This window comes from Aptenodytes patagonicus, chromosome 1 (assembly GCF_965638725.1).
Source record: "Aptenodytes patagonicus chromosome 1, bAptPat1.pri.cur, whole genome shotgun sequence".
Taxonomy (NCBI): domain Eukaryota; kingdom Metazoa; phylum Chordata; class Aves; order Sphenisciformes; family Spheniscidae; genus Aptenodytes; species Aptenodytes patagonicus.
Genome location: NC_134949.1, coordinates 44,432,424 through 44,447,251, shown reverse-complemented (window position 1 = coordinate 44,447,251; position 14,828 = coordinate 44,432,424). Strand labels below are relative to the sequence as shown.

At 39.1% G+C, this 14,828-nt stretch overlaps 1 protein-coding gene across 6 annotated transcripts in view; it reads right to left on the bottom strand.

Moving 5' to 3' along the window:
• The window catches only part of SYT1 (synaptotagmin 1), a 457,999-nt gene that overhangs the window by 45,794 nt on the left and 397,377 nt on the right, over positions 1-14,828 (bottom strand). For all 6 annotated transcript variants that reach the window (XM_076333461.1, XM_076333478.1, XM_076333451.1 and 3 more), the window contains one exon: positions 7,950-8,067. In XM_076333461.1, the coding sequence (XP_076189576.1) occupies positions 7,950-8,067 (118 nt within the window). The remainder of the gene's footprint in view (positions 1-7,949; positions 8,068-14,828) is intronic.

Sequence of the window (14,828 nt, the reverse complement as noted above, 5' to 3'; positions counted from 1 at the left end):
TTCTGGGCTTCACTTTTCCACCTTGTTGGCAGGTAATTTGTGGTTAATCAAACCCTGTGACTGACTCAACTAGAACAAGGTGGCTCGAAGGCAGTGTGGCCTGTGCTGGAAGGAAGAAACAAATCCCAAATGCTGGCTTTTCTACCTCATCAATAGCATAATGGAAGTAAAGTGAGGGATAAAATATTTGGAAAGAGAATCCCACTGAGATTCCTATCACTCTCCTGAGACATACAAAAGGCACAACAAGAATAACTGAATGTTGGCACCTCAGTCTCAATCAGCAACAAGATTATATTTCTCTCCTGTTACCTCGAGAAGGATAATGGGACCTTTCTGGGGAACTGCATCAACAGAAGAAAGGGCAGGATTTGACTTCCACCTTCAGTTAGAAAGCTTTTGGAAAATAAATTCTGGAATTGGCAATGGGAAAACTTCGTTTCCATTTTTGTTGAATAAGCATCTCGTAGCTGCCAGCGGAGAGCTTCACTTGCCAAATGTGTGAACAGATTTGAACAACTATCACCCGTAAAGCATATATGTAAAATAATGATACTGACAAAGAACCAGAAACACCTGTCTTCCTACCTCTCTCCTTACACTGAAGTATACGCTTTCTCTGTCGTCACAGAAGTATTTTCAGCCCAGTGTACTAGAGGAGATGTGCAGTTCCCTTCTCAGCATACAACCCCTACTCCCTTCAGGGATAATTCAGGATCAGGATCAAGGGTCTAATTTGTGAAATGTTTCTTTCCATTGAGATGTGCACACAGAGGAGTTACACGTTGGAAACTGAGTCAGGAGGCATATAAGAAATAACTACATAAAGATTTAGCAGAAACTAATCATCTTTCTTGCCCACATGGGATTAAACAAACAAAAAAGGCATGTGGGATTTAAAGTAATGTATAAACTTGAATTTAAAGTTGTTTCTGTTTCTTCAGAAAGTCCTACAAACTTAATCAAACATCAACCGCATTAACAGTGCTAATACAATGCTCATCATGTTGTCTTAAAAACCTGTATGACTTTACACAGTCCTGAAAAGGAAATACCCTCAATTATACTTTCCTCACTTTATGTGAACTTTTAAGCACTGATCTAAACGGTATTTACAGAGATGAAAAAAGACTTTTTCTTTTTGAGTTCATATTTTAATTTTTTTCTTCAAATCCATTAAAAGAAAAGACATAGGCTGCAATTTTCAGAGAGTAAAAATAAATTAAACTTACTTGTAAGAGAACTGACTAATTTCACTAAGGACTCCAGAATCTATCTACAGTATTTCTACATCCATTTTACAGCTACTCACATTGCTATGAAATTCTTGTAGAGCTTGAAAACCTAAAGTGTTGACCATCTCATTTTCATATAAGTAATTTAACACACACATCTTCACACTTGCTTTGGGACTGCATAACCAAATAAAAACATACTATAATTTAATCAGGAAGAAGCACGCATACAAACACACACAAAATGCATTATTTAGATGTGGCTATTCAAAAGAATAAGAAGTCTTCCTGCTCTCTGTTTTGGGGAAGGGAGGGTGGGGGGAAATCAACAGCAATGCCGGAAAATTATGACTACTGGCTGGCAGAGTCCACACAGCTGGGTGCTGACCTCCTGTACCTTTGGTCAGCGTGTACGATTAAGGAGATGTACACATACAATAAGCTTTCTTTCCTTTCTCAAATCAAGAAGCTGTTCAAACACCTCCTGAGCCCAGGCAATTTTTCAGCAGTGTTTGTCCTAAGGTTTCTCAGAGCAGTGCCTACAGGTTTTGTACAACTTCACCGGTAATCAGCAGGCACAATCTATTTTTCCTCATCTTAAGCACAGGAGGAAAAAAAGAGCAGAACAATTTGACTCTGCTTCTTTGTAGGAGTTGCCACATTTGATGTTTCATCTAATACAATATATTATTGTGTGCAATAGCCTGTAGCATATGATTCAGTGGAAATTGTGTACTCACTCCAAAATGGACAATTACCCGACAGCTTCCTCCTAAGACTCTCCAAAATGCCCTGGAATATGAGAATTTATGTATCCTTTAACATGGCTTCTATGATGAATGCATTGTAATTTGGAATATATTTTGATTTTGGAATTGCCACCTTCAGCTTTTAACTTGAGGAAGAAGGTGGTCTGATGTCGAACGCTCGAGTTGGGATTAGAAGAAACAACTCCCTAAGACCTTATCTACCCATTGAAAGAGGACCATTTCAGACAAGACTCCCCGTCCCTACTGCCCAGTCTTAAGGAAGATGTCACCAATAGGAATCTTCTTCCGGGCAGGAGAGAAAGATTTTAACATGATGGAGCTTTGGTGACTGGTCCCATCACCACTGTAGGAGCCCACAGTGAATTTACTGTGATGCTGTGAGACTGCTTTGCAAAGCGTTAGAGAGATGTATTGCTGCAGCCACCTACTGTTGGAAGTTCTGCCAGTGTATTACAGTAGAGATACTGAGATATTAGATGTCGTAGAAATCCTCACAGTAAGTAGAGACCTTAAAATATTTGTTGGTACTGATCTCTGTTGGGTTCTTTAGGATTAGGCTAGTCGCAAATGCAGCTGTTGTGGTGGTGGTGTTTGTTGTTTATTTTTACTTTTGTCTTTTAATAAGGCTGTTTACTTTTCCCTTAATATTCACTGAGTTATGCTTACCATATGGCTTATAGCAAGGCCATGGCACTATTGGTGTATTTCTCTTCTCATAATACTGCGTTCGTGTTAGCTAGCTTTTAAAGTTTCTTATGTTTTAATGAAGTTATTAAAGTGAATGCTCTGACTGAATAATTCATGAGCATTCACTCTGTCTTCATAGAGCTGGTCTCAAAACAATTTTTAATTTTTCAATTCTTTTCCAAGACATCCAACCAAGCCTTTTGAATTTGAATGCAATATTTAAAATAAATGTCTAATTGTAGAAAACTAGCTTTATTTCTGCTATAGTACCGTTTGGTCCCCAGAGGCAGTTCTGATTTATAGTATTTGCTTGGCAGATACAAAGAAGAGCTGCGTATTTTCTATTTGTAACTCATAAATATTGAGATTAGCTTTCACACATAATGGACTGGATTACGGGCCACTTTCTCTTCACGGCTGTATCTGCAGCTTTCTGCAGAAGGAAGAGCACATGGATCCAGTCACAATCTACTTCTCCTTGCAGTTCTTCCTAAGCATTAATTTGGCATTAATAGGTACAGTTTAGGGTCTGCTATTGTATTTGCTACTTGGCAACAGTTCCAAGGCAATACCTGAGCCCGTGCCAGCTAGGGCATCTCCTCCCCGTTGAAACTTGGGGTCTGACCGGGGGGAATGGTGAGAGGCGGCAGTGCTGAGGAGGTAAGGGGAGGGTACATTGCTTGCTACTAGGATACACTCCCGGTAATTAGATTGACTGAAAGCTAAGCATACTAAAATAATACAGAGAGAACAAAACCACATTAGCTTTCAAAGATTTTTAGAAGGAGTAAACCATACTGAAATTAATCCTGAAAAGATGATAAGCTATGTTAAGGCTTACACTACTAAGAGATGACCTTTTCATATAAAACAGTATTTTGCCAGTAATACGTAGAGCCACTGAAGTTCTTCAAAAAGGCATTTAGGCCGAAGGGCCTGGGTAGCTAAACACCCGTAACATCAGTCTGTCCAGGTGCCAGCCCCAGGCTCTTCTGAGGGTTCAGAGGGAAAATGCTTTTCAATGTATTCAGGTAATTTATTTCAATGATTGGCTTGGTCAAAGCAGGAAAAGCTGCTGGAAGTTGAAATGAAAGCTTTTATTTCAAGCCAGGAGCAAAAATGAATACAAATGGAGGGTATGACTAAATACATGGAAATCCATAGAACTGCCTGCAAAAATGTGTATTAATAGTGGGAATATTCCTATGTAATAAAAAGAAGCACCATATTTATTGCACAGTCCACATTTAGCTGCTAGTCAGATGTGCTGAGGGTTAAACAACCATTTTTTCTTTAGAAAATAAGTAAAAAATACAAATACAAAACAAGATTAAAATGAATTCAGATAGAAGTTTTGTACTAATTTAAATCAGTATCTGAAATCATGAGCACTTTTATTTAAATGAATATCTTACAGGGGAGCTGCAGATAATTCTTGCCCTCTCTCTGCAGCTGAAGGCATTGTAAACCTGAATAAAGTATCATAATTCCTAGATGACCCTTGTGAACCGAACGGCATTGCTAGGCTGCATTGTGCCCTTATCGAGGAATTAGTCAGACTGTATCTCTATGGCCTGTTTGGAGAGATTAAACTGCAAACTGGTTTTGAAATCTTCCAGTTTTGCAAATCATCTAAATGAAATTAAAATTTAAAAAAACCCAACACAGTGACTTGGGAGTCTAAGTTCCCTTGATTTGCCGTAAGACCTAAGCTTCTAAGTCTCGCAGACGTTTTGGGTGAGGGATACCTATAAAGCCATGTAACCTGAGTTTACCAAATTCAGACAAATAAAAATAATCTCTTTATAGCTGACATTCCTACATATCACCTGCCAGATGTCAGATTTATTAAAAATGCATCTGAATATAATTTAAATAATTAAAATGCCATTTAAAAACATGCATAATTGTTTGCCAGAGGCCCTTGCTCACCAGAAGTAATAATTTCCACTTGTTGTGGTGACTTGATGAGCTCAGGCTGAATAGTTCCAGTGTTTGAGCCAAGGTTTGCTTTAGTCACAGCCTGATGTTGCCATTCAGTTTAAAACCTGGGAGTTTATTGCTCAGATGGGTGATCCGGTTTTGTTACAAGGAGTCTAATGAATTTGATGATTAGTCTGTTGTCTTTTATTGTCTGCTTCCAAAGTAATTTGTGCTTGGCTTTTGACTGCTAATACAATTTATGGAAAAGTTCAAAACACTGGAGATAAAGGCCTTTTTTTTTTTTCAACTGTAGTAACTATTAAATGGGATATATACGCTGACTAGCAGGATTAAGGTTTCACCAGTAGAATTTCACCCTGTAGAAATGCTAGGAAAGGTAGTACTTCCATCTACTGTGATCGGTCTCTTGCTTTTGATAGGTACTTTCTTAACTGGGCTCTATATCTGCAAAACATAAAATACACATGTTGAAAATCAAGCGTGTTTTAAAGTCCGACTGACCACAATTATGGATGCATTCCAATTTTTAATAAATTACTAAATACAAGTGCAGAAGACTACTGAGCCACAGAAACTGGTTCTTTGTACTGGGACTAAAGATAACACATGCTAAAGCTTTCCATACCGTTGAGGTGCAAAGGTACAGCAGATATTTACTAGCAGCAGTAATACTCGAGATGTGGAGAGAAGCAGCCAGAAGCAAACCGCAAGGTCGCCCGCCGCTGTGCTGCGAATGCTTGGCAGCGCTGTGTCAGACCTCCTGCAGGAGCCAGGGCCCGGCTCCTCCTTTCTGCAAGGCAGATAAACTCCACAGAGAGGCATAAAGGCTGGATGCAAGAGAAAGCAGAGCCCTTTCCAAATGTCTGTCTTCTGCTTTTCCAGCATCTTCTCCAAAATAGGAGAGAATAACAAAAAGACATATTCTAAACTCAAAACCCAGATACTTTTTTGCCTATTTTTGACAAACTTCTAAGACTTTTTTCCCCATCTGTGTCAACTGCATAATTCTCACCTCTTGCTAATGGCTTTCCCTTGGTGACAGTAAGTGCAGTTGAGTATATAGGTAACATTCGGTTTGAGATCACATTTGATTGTTAACATTTTCCCACCTCCACTGCAACGCAAAACTTGCGGTTTTGCAAAACGAAAAGCCATTTTAGTATCTAGAGAAAATAACAAAACTAGTGGGGAAAGCGTTCGCTAATCGAGATAAAATCCTGTCACCTTCATTACCACTTAGCAGTACTGTACTTTGAGAGTAGGTATTATTTAGTGTGAATAATGACAACAGAATCTCAGCTTGATTTCAAAAGTTATTTCTGCATAATTTATTCAAAAGATAAATTCCCTAATGAAAGATACTGGATCCACTTTAAACCAACATTATTTCATCTATAATTACTGCCTCAGGAATACCGTACTAACTGCCATTTATCACTGTCAGTGACTTTTGAATTCTTGCTACAACCATGGAATCCCATTGGGTTTGTTTGTCTCCAAGAGAACATGATGTTTCTAGTTTGGCATGGCCCTAAAAAAGGAGAACAAAACCTGTCATGCCCTAGAAATATATTTAAATGTCCTCTATGTGCTTCAGCATATAGAGGAGAGTAAGCCCATTCATTTCCTCATAGTTATTTCCAACACAATGCATTATATTTTCCATCCGAAATTTGTAGAAGGTCTTCAGTTCATTAGTGCTTCCCCTGCCCCTTTGTTTCTTTTCTTATGAGCTGAGTACCCATTATCCATCACATTTCTCGCAAAGCTTGGAAAAGAATATAGATGCTCTGGCTCTTAGAGCTACATTTCAGTCAAAAAACCCCACACTTCCCCATTATGAGAATCTAATCTTTCATTAGGAAACAATTAGGAAGTAAATGTGCTTAAGAACATTAATTTGCAATTGGTTCAGTACGAGCATTAGGGAAACTATTAGCAGTGTGTCCTAATCCAGTGTCCATTTTAGACAAGAAAAAGCTAGACTTGATTGAGGTAATGACCACAACAATATTTTGACATCTTTTACTTTATTATGTCTGTTGCTGTGCAGTGGAAGACTTTAGAAGCAAGTAAAATAAAAAAAAAGGTAACTGGTTACTGGTAAGAGACTTTGTTTTCCCTCACTTTGTGAAGGTCCTCCTGTTATTGTTCATCAGAAGTGGTAAGCCCTTCAGGCTTGCTTTTAGCAGGTTCCCATTTCTCTGTGTATTTTGGATATAACTCTTACCCTGTGCTAAGACTGTAAGAAAATAAAAGCAAAACGCTTTTTTCTTGTCACTTCCTAATGCAAAACTGGTGATTACATCATCTGTATGTTAGTGACAGCTGTAAAAGTTTTCAGTTCTAGAGCTGCACTGGCAATATCCTCATTCTCAATGGTCGGTAGAAACTGTCTCTTTTAAACAGAAGGTATATAAAATAAAATTCTCCTGGAAAGACCTCTCCTTATAAAGCATCTTGTTATTTAATTTAGTCTCAGCTAATTGGCAATTTAGACAGTAATTTGTGTCCGAATTCCAGACACAGCAGAGAACAGAAGCCTACGTGGAGCTCCACCAGGTCCCTGGGACACAGCCCTACCACAGAGACACAGCCCTGATGTCACGTGGCTGACTGCACCCTCCCTTAGAGATGGTGTACATCATCTCACTCACAGCGTGTATAGCCTTACTACGAGGAAAGACTACGAGGACTCTTTGTAGGTACTGAGCATGTTGGAGATACCAACCTGACTGACTACCACAAGTGCAAGACTGTCATTTTGATTGCTGGTGCATATGCAAATGCAGAGCACTCCCAACTCTGCGCATGGGAGCAATCACACCTGAGCCCTTCAAATGTAGAAACAATTATCCTAGCACCTCAACCAGCAGTCAGCATGCTGACCTGTGGTGAGTTCCTCTATTATGTATTATCAGTAACATTGCAGGGAAATGCTCACGTTTTGTGAGATTAAACAGACAATAGGAATCGTAGTCAAATTTTTTTCTCTTGCCTGAATAGTCTATATTTATCTCCAGGCAACAGGAGAGAAGGAAAGTACAGAGAGCTTACACTGTCGTCTGACTGTTTAACTCTTCAGACCTTGTCTTGGAGTGGAATGCAATGTATAATGAAATTTCTTTTTTTAAGCTAGAATGAGTTGTGATATACTCACTCATGCTCTAACTTTCAGAAAACACAAACGGCATTTTTCAGACAGCGAACAAGAGCCCTTACCTTCTCAACCAAGAGATCTCCAGTAGAAAATGAGTTGATTTTCTGCCTTTACGAGCCTGCAAAATCTACAAGCAGATTTTCATGCACGTACCTGATAGTCCACCGACATCCATCTTCTTCAGGTTCTTTGCCTCCAGAATGACGACAGTCAGTTTGCCAGCAGTAGGCACATAACGGAGGGAGAAGCAGATATCACCCAATTTTTCTTGCTGTGAAAGCAAACAAGACATGGTGTTATATTTTAATAATTTATTGTACCTTTTAAAAATACAATTGTGAAAGCGCCACAGAAAATTAACAGGATTACATCTCAAACTCCTGTTGTTAAATGAAACATTCAAATGAACAATATGAGGTATCTGCCAAAAGTTGCCCAGCTTAAATCCTTGATAACCTCAAGTCTGTTGCAGCAACTGGAGTTCACAGCAACTATCCTGTATGGAGCCAAACGACAAGATATGTGCTGGCTGCAAAGTAAGTTATACTGCTCAGCATTTCACCCCTGACAATCAGGGTCCCACAAATACTGTTTGCCCTTTAAACCAAGTCATGACTGGGGTTTTTCTTCAGGTTGTGGAAATCAATTAACACACACGCACACACAACCACTAGACTGCTTTCTGCGAAACAGTAACATGGATCTTTCTCATCACATTTTGTCACAAAAGCAAAAAGTATAAAAACCACAAAGCACAAAACATTCAGTATAAAAAAAGACTTGTCTTCTATCTGACAGGCAAAAAACCCAAGGCAGATACAGGATGGGAAAGCACACGGTGCATCCCTCCTCACATCAGGAATGGTTGGAAGGATTTGGTTTTGCCTTCAGCCTTGCAGCCTATCATCTGGGATCCTGCCAAATGCAACCTTTTGCAATTCATTGCTTAGTACCTTCCTAACAGTCCTGGCAAAGAGGGAAAGGCTGGATTATGTTCAGAATTACAGGAACTTCGTTTTAAAAGGAGGAGTAATAGATTTGAACTTGCAGATATGAGAGGGAGAGAGAGGGAAAAAAAAGAGGAGAGTACTGCTTAGAAATGATCACTAGGATGATCTGAGCTGCTTTCCTCCTTCCTTTCAGGCACAACGGTATCTCTAGGTTAACAAGGTTGCTTTTGAGACAAGAAGAATCAGGTTAAATGAACGGTCCAATAAAGCATTTCAGACAGCAATGCTTCTCTTTCAAAAACAGTAGCTCTTATGGCACATGTCTGTTTCCACAATTTATTCTGGCAGTAGAGCATAAAGTACATTTCTATCAAGATATATCTCTTTGGTTCCATTATTTTGTTAGAATAAATCGGAAGGCTGGTTGCTGAAAATTTTTGGGGGTGTATCCAAGCTCTTTGTTAAGACAGTAGGTAATTTTTTGCAGGAATGATGCACTTTTTCCCCGTACCACAAATGCAAAAAGAACATGGCAATTTACCAGGTTCAAAGAGCCAAGGGGAAAGAGGCAAAGTCAGAACCTTACCTAAAAAGCTGGGGGAACACTACTGAGAGCAACTGGCTCACATGTTCATGGATGTAGTGGCTGTTTCCTAGAGAAAAGACAGCCCATGTCCTAAGGACTTTACCATCCACATAAAAGGAACCAAAATTCCTTTCCAACTGGGAGTCAAGCTTCCAAGTCATTTAAGAGAAACTGAACTTTATCCTCTGAGCCAAATTTTCAGCATCAGTGGCAGTTCTTCTCTCAACAGCTCTTACACGCAATCACTTTTTATTCGGGTTTGGATAAGCATCTGCAGTATATCCATCTGAAGGACGCATGCCAGATACTCAGCTATACTTCACAGTTTACATCTTCCTCCCTTATCAAAAGGTGCGTGGGCTTGTCTCAGAAGACTTTCATGGGGACGCGAGATTCTTGGTTGTTCCCAACAAAAGACTGGAGTGGCGTATATAAGAACGGCATCATGTAGTTATTGTTCCTTTTAATTTAAAAAAATTTAGAAACTGCAATAATAATGCAACACCTATAAAGTGATAGACTCTGAATTGATTATTACAAGTTGGGAATGAGACCTAGGGATTGTAATAGATAGTTCCCTGCAAAACATCAGCTCAGCGATCACCAGTGGTGAAAACATACAGAACAAATACAGTTATGTATAATTAGGAAATGCTCAGAGAGAACACAACAAAATAGCTTATGATGTTAAATGTGTGTATCGTATAAAAACACTGTAAGAATGCACATGTGCCAGTATCTTGAAAACTGGTGCAGTTATGGTGCCCTCCCCACGTCAGAAAGAATATGATAGAATTGGGAAAGATTCCAAGAAAAGCAGCAGGAATGATCAAAGATATGACATAGCTTCTGCAGAAGGAACAGCTAAGTAGATTAGGACTCTTCAGGCTGGAAATGGGCTGGTTGGGGAGCAGTATCCTAGAGACCTCTATCTGACCCAGGAGGGCTATAATGATGTTATGACCTTGCTCAAAAGAAGAGATCCTAATACCAGAAAATTTACATTTTTAACTCATATCTAGAATAACCTAAGATATCCTTCACAGCATGGCCTGTACTTCTATGGAGGGACTTACTATTCCTCCCTGTCTGCATATACTGTTATAAATCCCAGCATAGATTCAGATCATGGAAATAAGGATTTCAGCCGTACAATCTGCATAGCTCATGCTCGGCTCTAACTGCGCCTGCAATGGCACAGTGACAGCAAAGCACGCTCCTGTTCCCCTGACATTCAGTTTTGGAAGTCCATATTGGCTAGGCTAACGGTGGAGTTGATCTATCACCTGCAGCTTGTTCAGAATGGAAGAAATCAATTGCTTATTGATTTGTGTTATCATGATCACAGCTCACCCAGCCGCCCAGTCTTCTCCGCGGTCACTGTTCTATTACATGGTAGACTTGGTTTAAATTATTCTGGCTGATTCATGGGGCTCTGAATAAGACTGAAACAGTATATTTGAAAGCTCGTTTTAGTCCCCCCTCTTGGAGACCTTTGTACTCATGTATCACCCGACATTCAAGGGCTCTGCCCTCACCTCTAGATTCACTAGGCGGAGCTTTGGTTGTCGCAGCACGAGAACTTGTATTCCCTTGTATTCCTCAGAAATGTACCTCATTAGCAGACTATCTAAACATCTATTTTGGAAGGTACTTTTAAATCAAGACCATGCTTCTAATTGTTCCTTTGATTGGGGTTTGGTTGTTTTGTTGATTTTTTTTTTGGTACTTATGTTGAGACTAGAGTGTGTTTAGTAAGCATAAAATGGTGTTAGGATTGCTGTTTCTGATCTGAGTGCTTCAGCAGAGGCTGGAGGAGGTACTTTACAAACACAGTTATTGCCACGGAGACCATCACCTCTCACCAGCCTTTCTCCATTTGTAATCATGTTATGCTTCTGTTGAAATATCGCAATTGTCTACACAGAAGAGTAATTTTATGAGAGCATTTAATGCATTTTTAGCCTCTTTTAATGTAATTTTAGCTGCAGGAAGCACGGAGAAGCCAGCATCATGTAAACAGCCAGTTTTCCATAGATCACCAGCAAGCCATGGGAAATAGCAGGAGATGATGGGCTTATTCCAGTGAATAACTTGAAGAAAAAGCATAGGTACCTCTTAAAATGCCTACAGGATCACATTTAGTACTTTTTTGTTGTTATTAAAACCTGTACTAACTGCATTTCTTCAATATTTCTTGTACTTTTAACATTTTCTCTTTGCATGACTGCCACAAGTTTTCTATTCCTAACCTGTTTGGTTTTTGGTTTTTTTTTTTTAATTTTAAAAATATTTGTCAGGCAAAATACTGCAAGTGGCAGCACTGCAATGAAGCAACAAAAAGCAATCACTAGAGGTGTGGTTTGCAGGAGATAATTACAAACCCCTGCAGGGCTATGAGGTACAGATGAGTGCTTCTGGTATGGTGATTATCTCATGGAGGTGCCTTATTGTTATTATGAATTTCTTTCAGCCCTATGTATAAATAATTTATGTTAGTAAATTACTTTGATCTCTGATGGAAACTGTAAGTTAGTGTTAGAAACTTCCAACTGGGAGGTTCATAGACATTAACCTATTCATGTATAATGCCTAAACACCAATCAAAAGACTCTCTCCATCTAAGCAACTTCATAACTTCATTACATTTAAAGAGGAGGCAATGGAGCAGAACATAAATGACACAGACAGCACTGCTAATGCTTCTTCAGCTTAGAAAAGGCTATTTGAAGTCCTGTTGAGAACCTGGACTCTTTAGAGATGACTCTAAGTGGCTCCTGCCTGTCTCATGTTTCTTCTCGTATTTGTCAGTAGTCATTTTTGCCTTGACAGTACACTCTCCTAATAAGCTACAGAGAAAAATGCTATTTATGCAGATTACTCTCATCCGCACCACTGAATCTCTAACAGCGATATCTATCTTCTTAATATAAACATTTTTGTGGAAGATATTATGAGAAAGTTGATGCTTGCAGCTCTCTCGGTAAAACAATACCAAAATAATGAGCCACAGCACCATATGCTTTTCCCTAATTGGATCTAAGACTCCAAAATAGTCAGTAGAGGAAGGATATAAATGCAGTGAGGTGGGTTTCCAAGTTCAGTACCTGGTTTTGATTGTTGATATTTGCATAAGCCTGAGAGAAACACAATAGGACATGGTTTATGGGCGAAGACCCAAAATACAGTCTTCCACCGATCAGTATTTACAATGGAAGCTCATAATGTTCACTGTATAGTTTTCACACAAACCAAAATGTTTTAAAACTCTGCAGAGAAAACAGGGACAGCATAAAGGTGGGTTATAAGCTAAATTAGTCTTTCAAATTCAGGAAACCCAGGTAAACTGTAATGACAGAATTTCTAATCCTAATTCCCACATCCATGGGCTTCAGACAGTTTTGAGGCCATTGTATTGTGTCTACACACAGAGATCTCAAATCCAACAAATTCCTCCTCTTGGCACATAAACCATGAATACACTAAGCCACAAAGGTGTCGCAATAATACTAGTAACAGAGTCACATGGATGCAGAAATGGATGACATGAACTGGCCATAACTTCAATTAAACCACCACAGCAAGTGGGCAGAATTAGCAACCCATACGCATAGCTGGGATCGACAACTGGGAAAATATCGCTCCTCCACACCGCTCAGGACAAATAGGGATCATATTGGGAAAAGGAAATACTGGTTTGTTGGGCTGCCCCTTTTTCTTTAAACCTGAAATTGTATTGCCACAGCAGCTGTCCTTAACATTACCAGCTTCAAAGGCATTGAATTCTTTATAAAAACATGGTTAAAGAAAAGGAGAAAATTTCAAACCTGTGATAGGTACAACCAGGAAAGAAAGACAATCTTTTTCTCTTACGCTTGCAAATCAGGGACTAGATGACCCCACAACATGCAGACAATTCTGCCACAATTCGACAAAGGAGTGGGAAGTGAGCAAGAAGCTCTTAACACTCAGTTTGCATAAATAGGCTAGAAATAGATGGTGCAGCAGGGAAAGATAAAGGAGAACTGGAAAGAGAAAGAAAAGCTGGAGCTAATGTGTCAGCCCGTTATTATAGCACTTTCGGAGACTATCACGTGAATAGGTATGCATACCAAGTACCACTGTACCCCAAAGTCTATGAACGACTTTTGGGATAAAGTACTGAGAGCGAATAGGAGAGGTAGAGTACTCCCAACCCTTTTCAATCAAAAGGCTGATGACAGAAGTAGCTATTTCAGACTTGCAAAATGTTAACTATAAACCCAGTCAATATAAACTTGAGGACTTTAACAACTAAACCATTAATCTGCCAAGCAGAATAATTCCTTTGCTGTCTAAAAGAATTCCATGCCCATGAAGAGAGCAGCCATGATGTTATACAGCTAGCAGTAAATAGGTGCTAAATGCCTCCGGAGAGAAGGAAGAACCTTCTTCATGACTGTACCTACTGCACTTTTGAAGAAAATATTTTAAAACAATAAAATATGAACAGACAATGCCCCACTGCATGTTTCCTTATTCAAGGATCAGTCTTTATTCTCAGGAATAACACACTTGTCTTACAAAATGGAAGTACAGAGTGTCTGTGATCAAAAGTCTCTCCTGTTTGCTTTTACTAACGTTATTTCAGAAGTGTCTTCATAGGTTATACCCTCTTCAAATGTGCAAACTTGGCCATAAAAGGAAGCTCCTGTTAATGTAAAGTGTTCAGGTACAAGCCACATAACAAGTAAATTAAGAAGCAAAGCAAAGTGAAATAGGTTACAGCAGGAGATCTCAGAAGAAACAGAGGGTTCTTGAGGCAATGATCCAGAGGGCTCGTTGTGGATGCTGCAAAAAAGGGATTAGCAGTGACAACAGGCTAAAGAGATGGAAAGACTGATGCTAGGTGAACAGAGAACAGAAATAGAAGCAAAGGTCCATGAGGTAAGTTTTAAAAGGAAGAAGTTTTAGGGCAGACAGGGAACAATCTTTCAAATGAAGTTAATTTATTAAAGGTATCAGGAGGTGGCATCTGTAGGGATACAGTCATGGTATAAAGTAGGAGTGAGAAAGAGCCAAAAGAAACGGTTTAATTCCATATTCTTTTTGACTGATTTCCCTACTACAGTCCTACTCTCTGACTCCTTTGTGATACAACTTCTGTATGCCAGCACTACATTTTACCTTTGCTTAAAAGGAACAGACCTGGCAGGATCTTTCTGTGGAGATAAAAATCTACTTTTTTTTTTTCTTTTTTTTTCCCCCCTCTGAATAGCACTACTTGACATAGAAGTTCTTCACAAATCTCTTGTCTTCTTATTGCAATATATATATAGAAAGGTAGTAGACTGCATTTCTTTTAACTGCCCTAATTATGTAATATTCTCCAACACAATGGTAAATCAGACTTGAAAGCAAGTTGGGCAATAATTTGAACCAGCCAATGTTATTAAAAAATTAACAAGTCAGATTTTGTCAGCTTCCTCCTTTTAGTCGTCTTCATTACATTTTTAA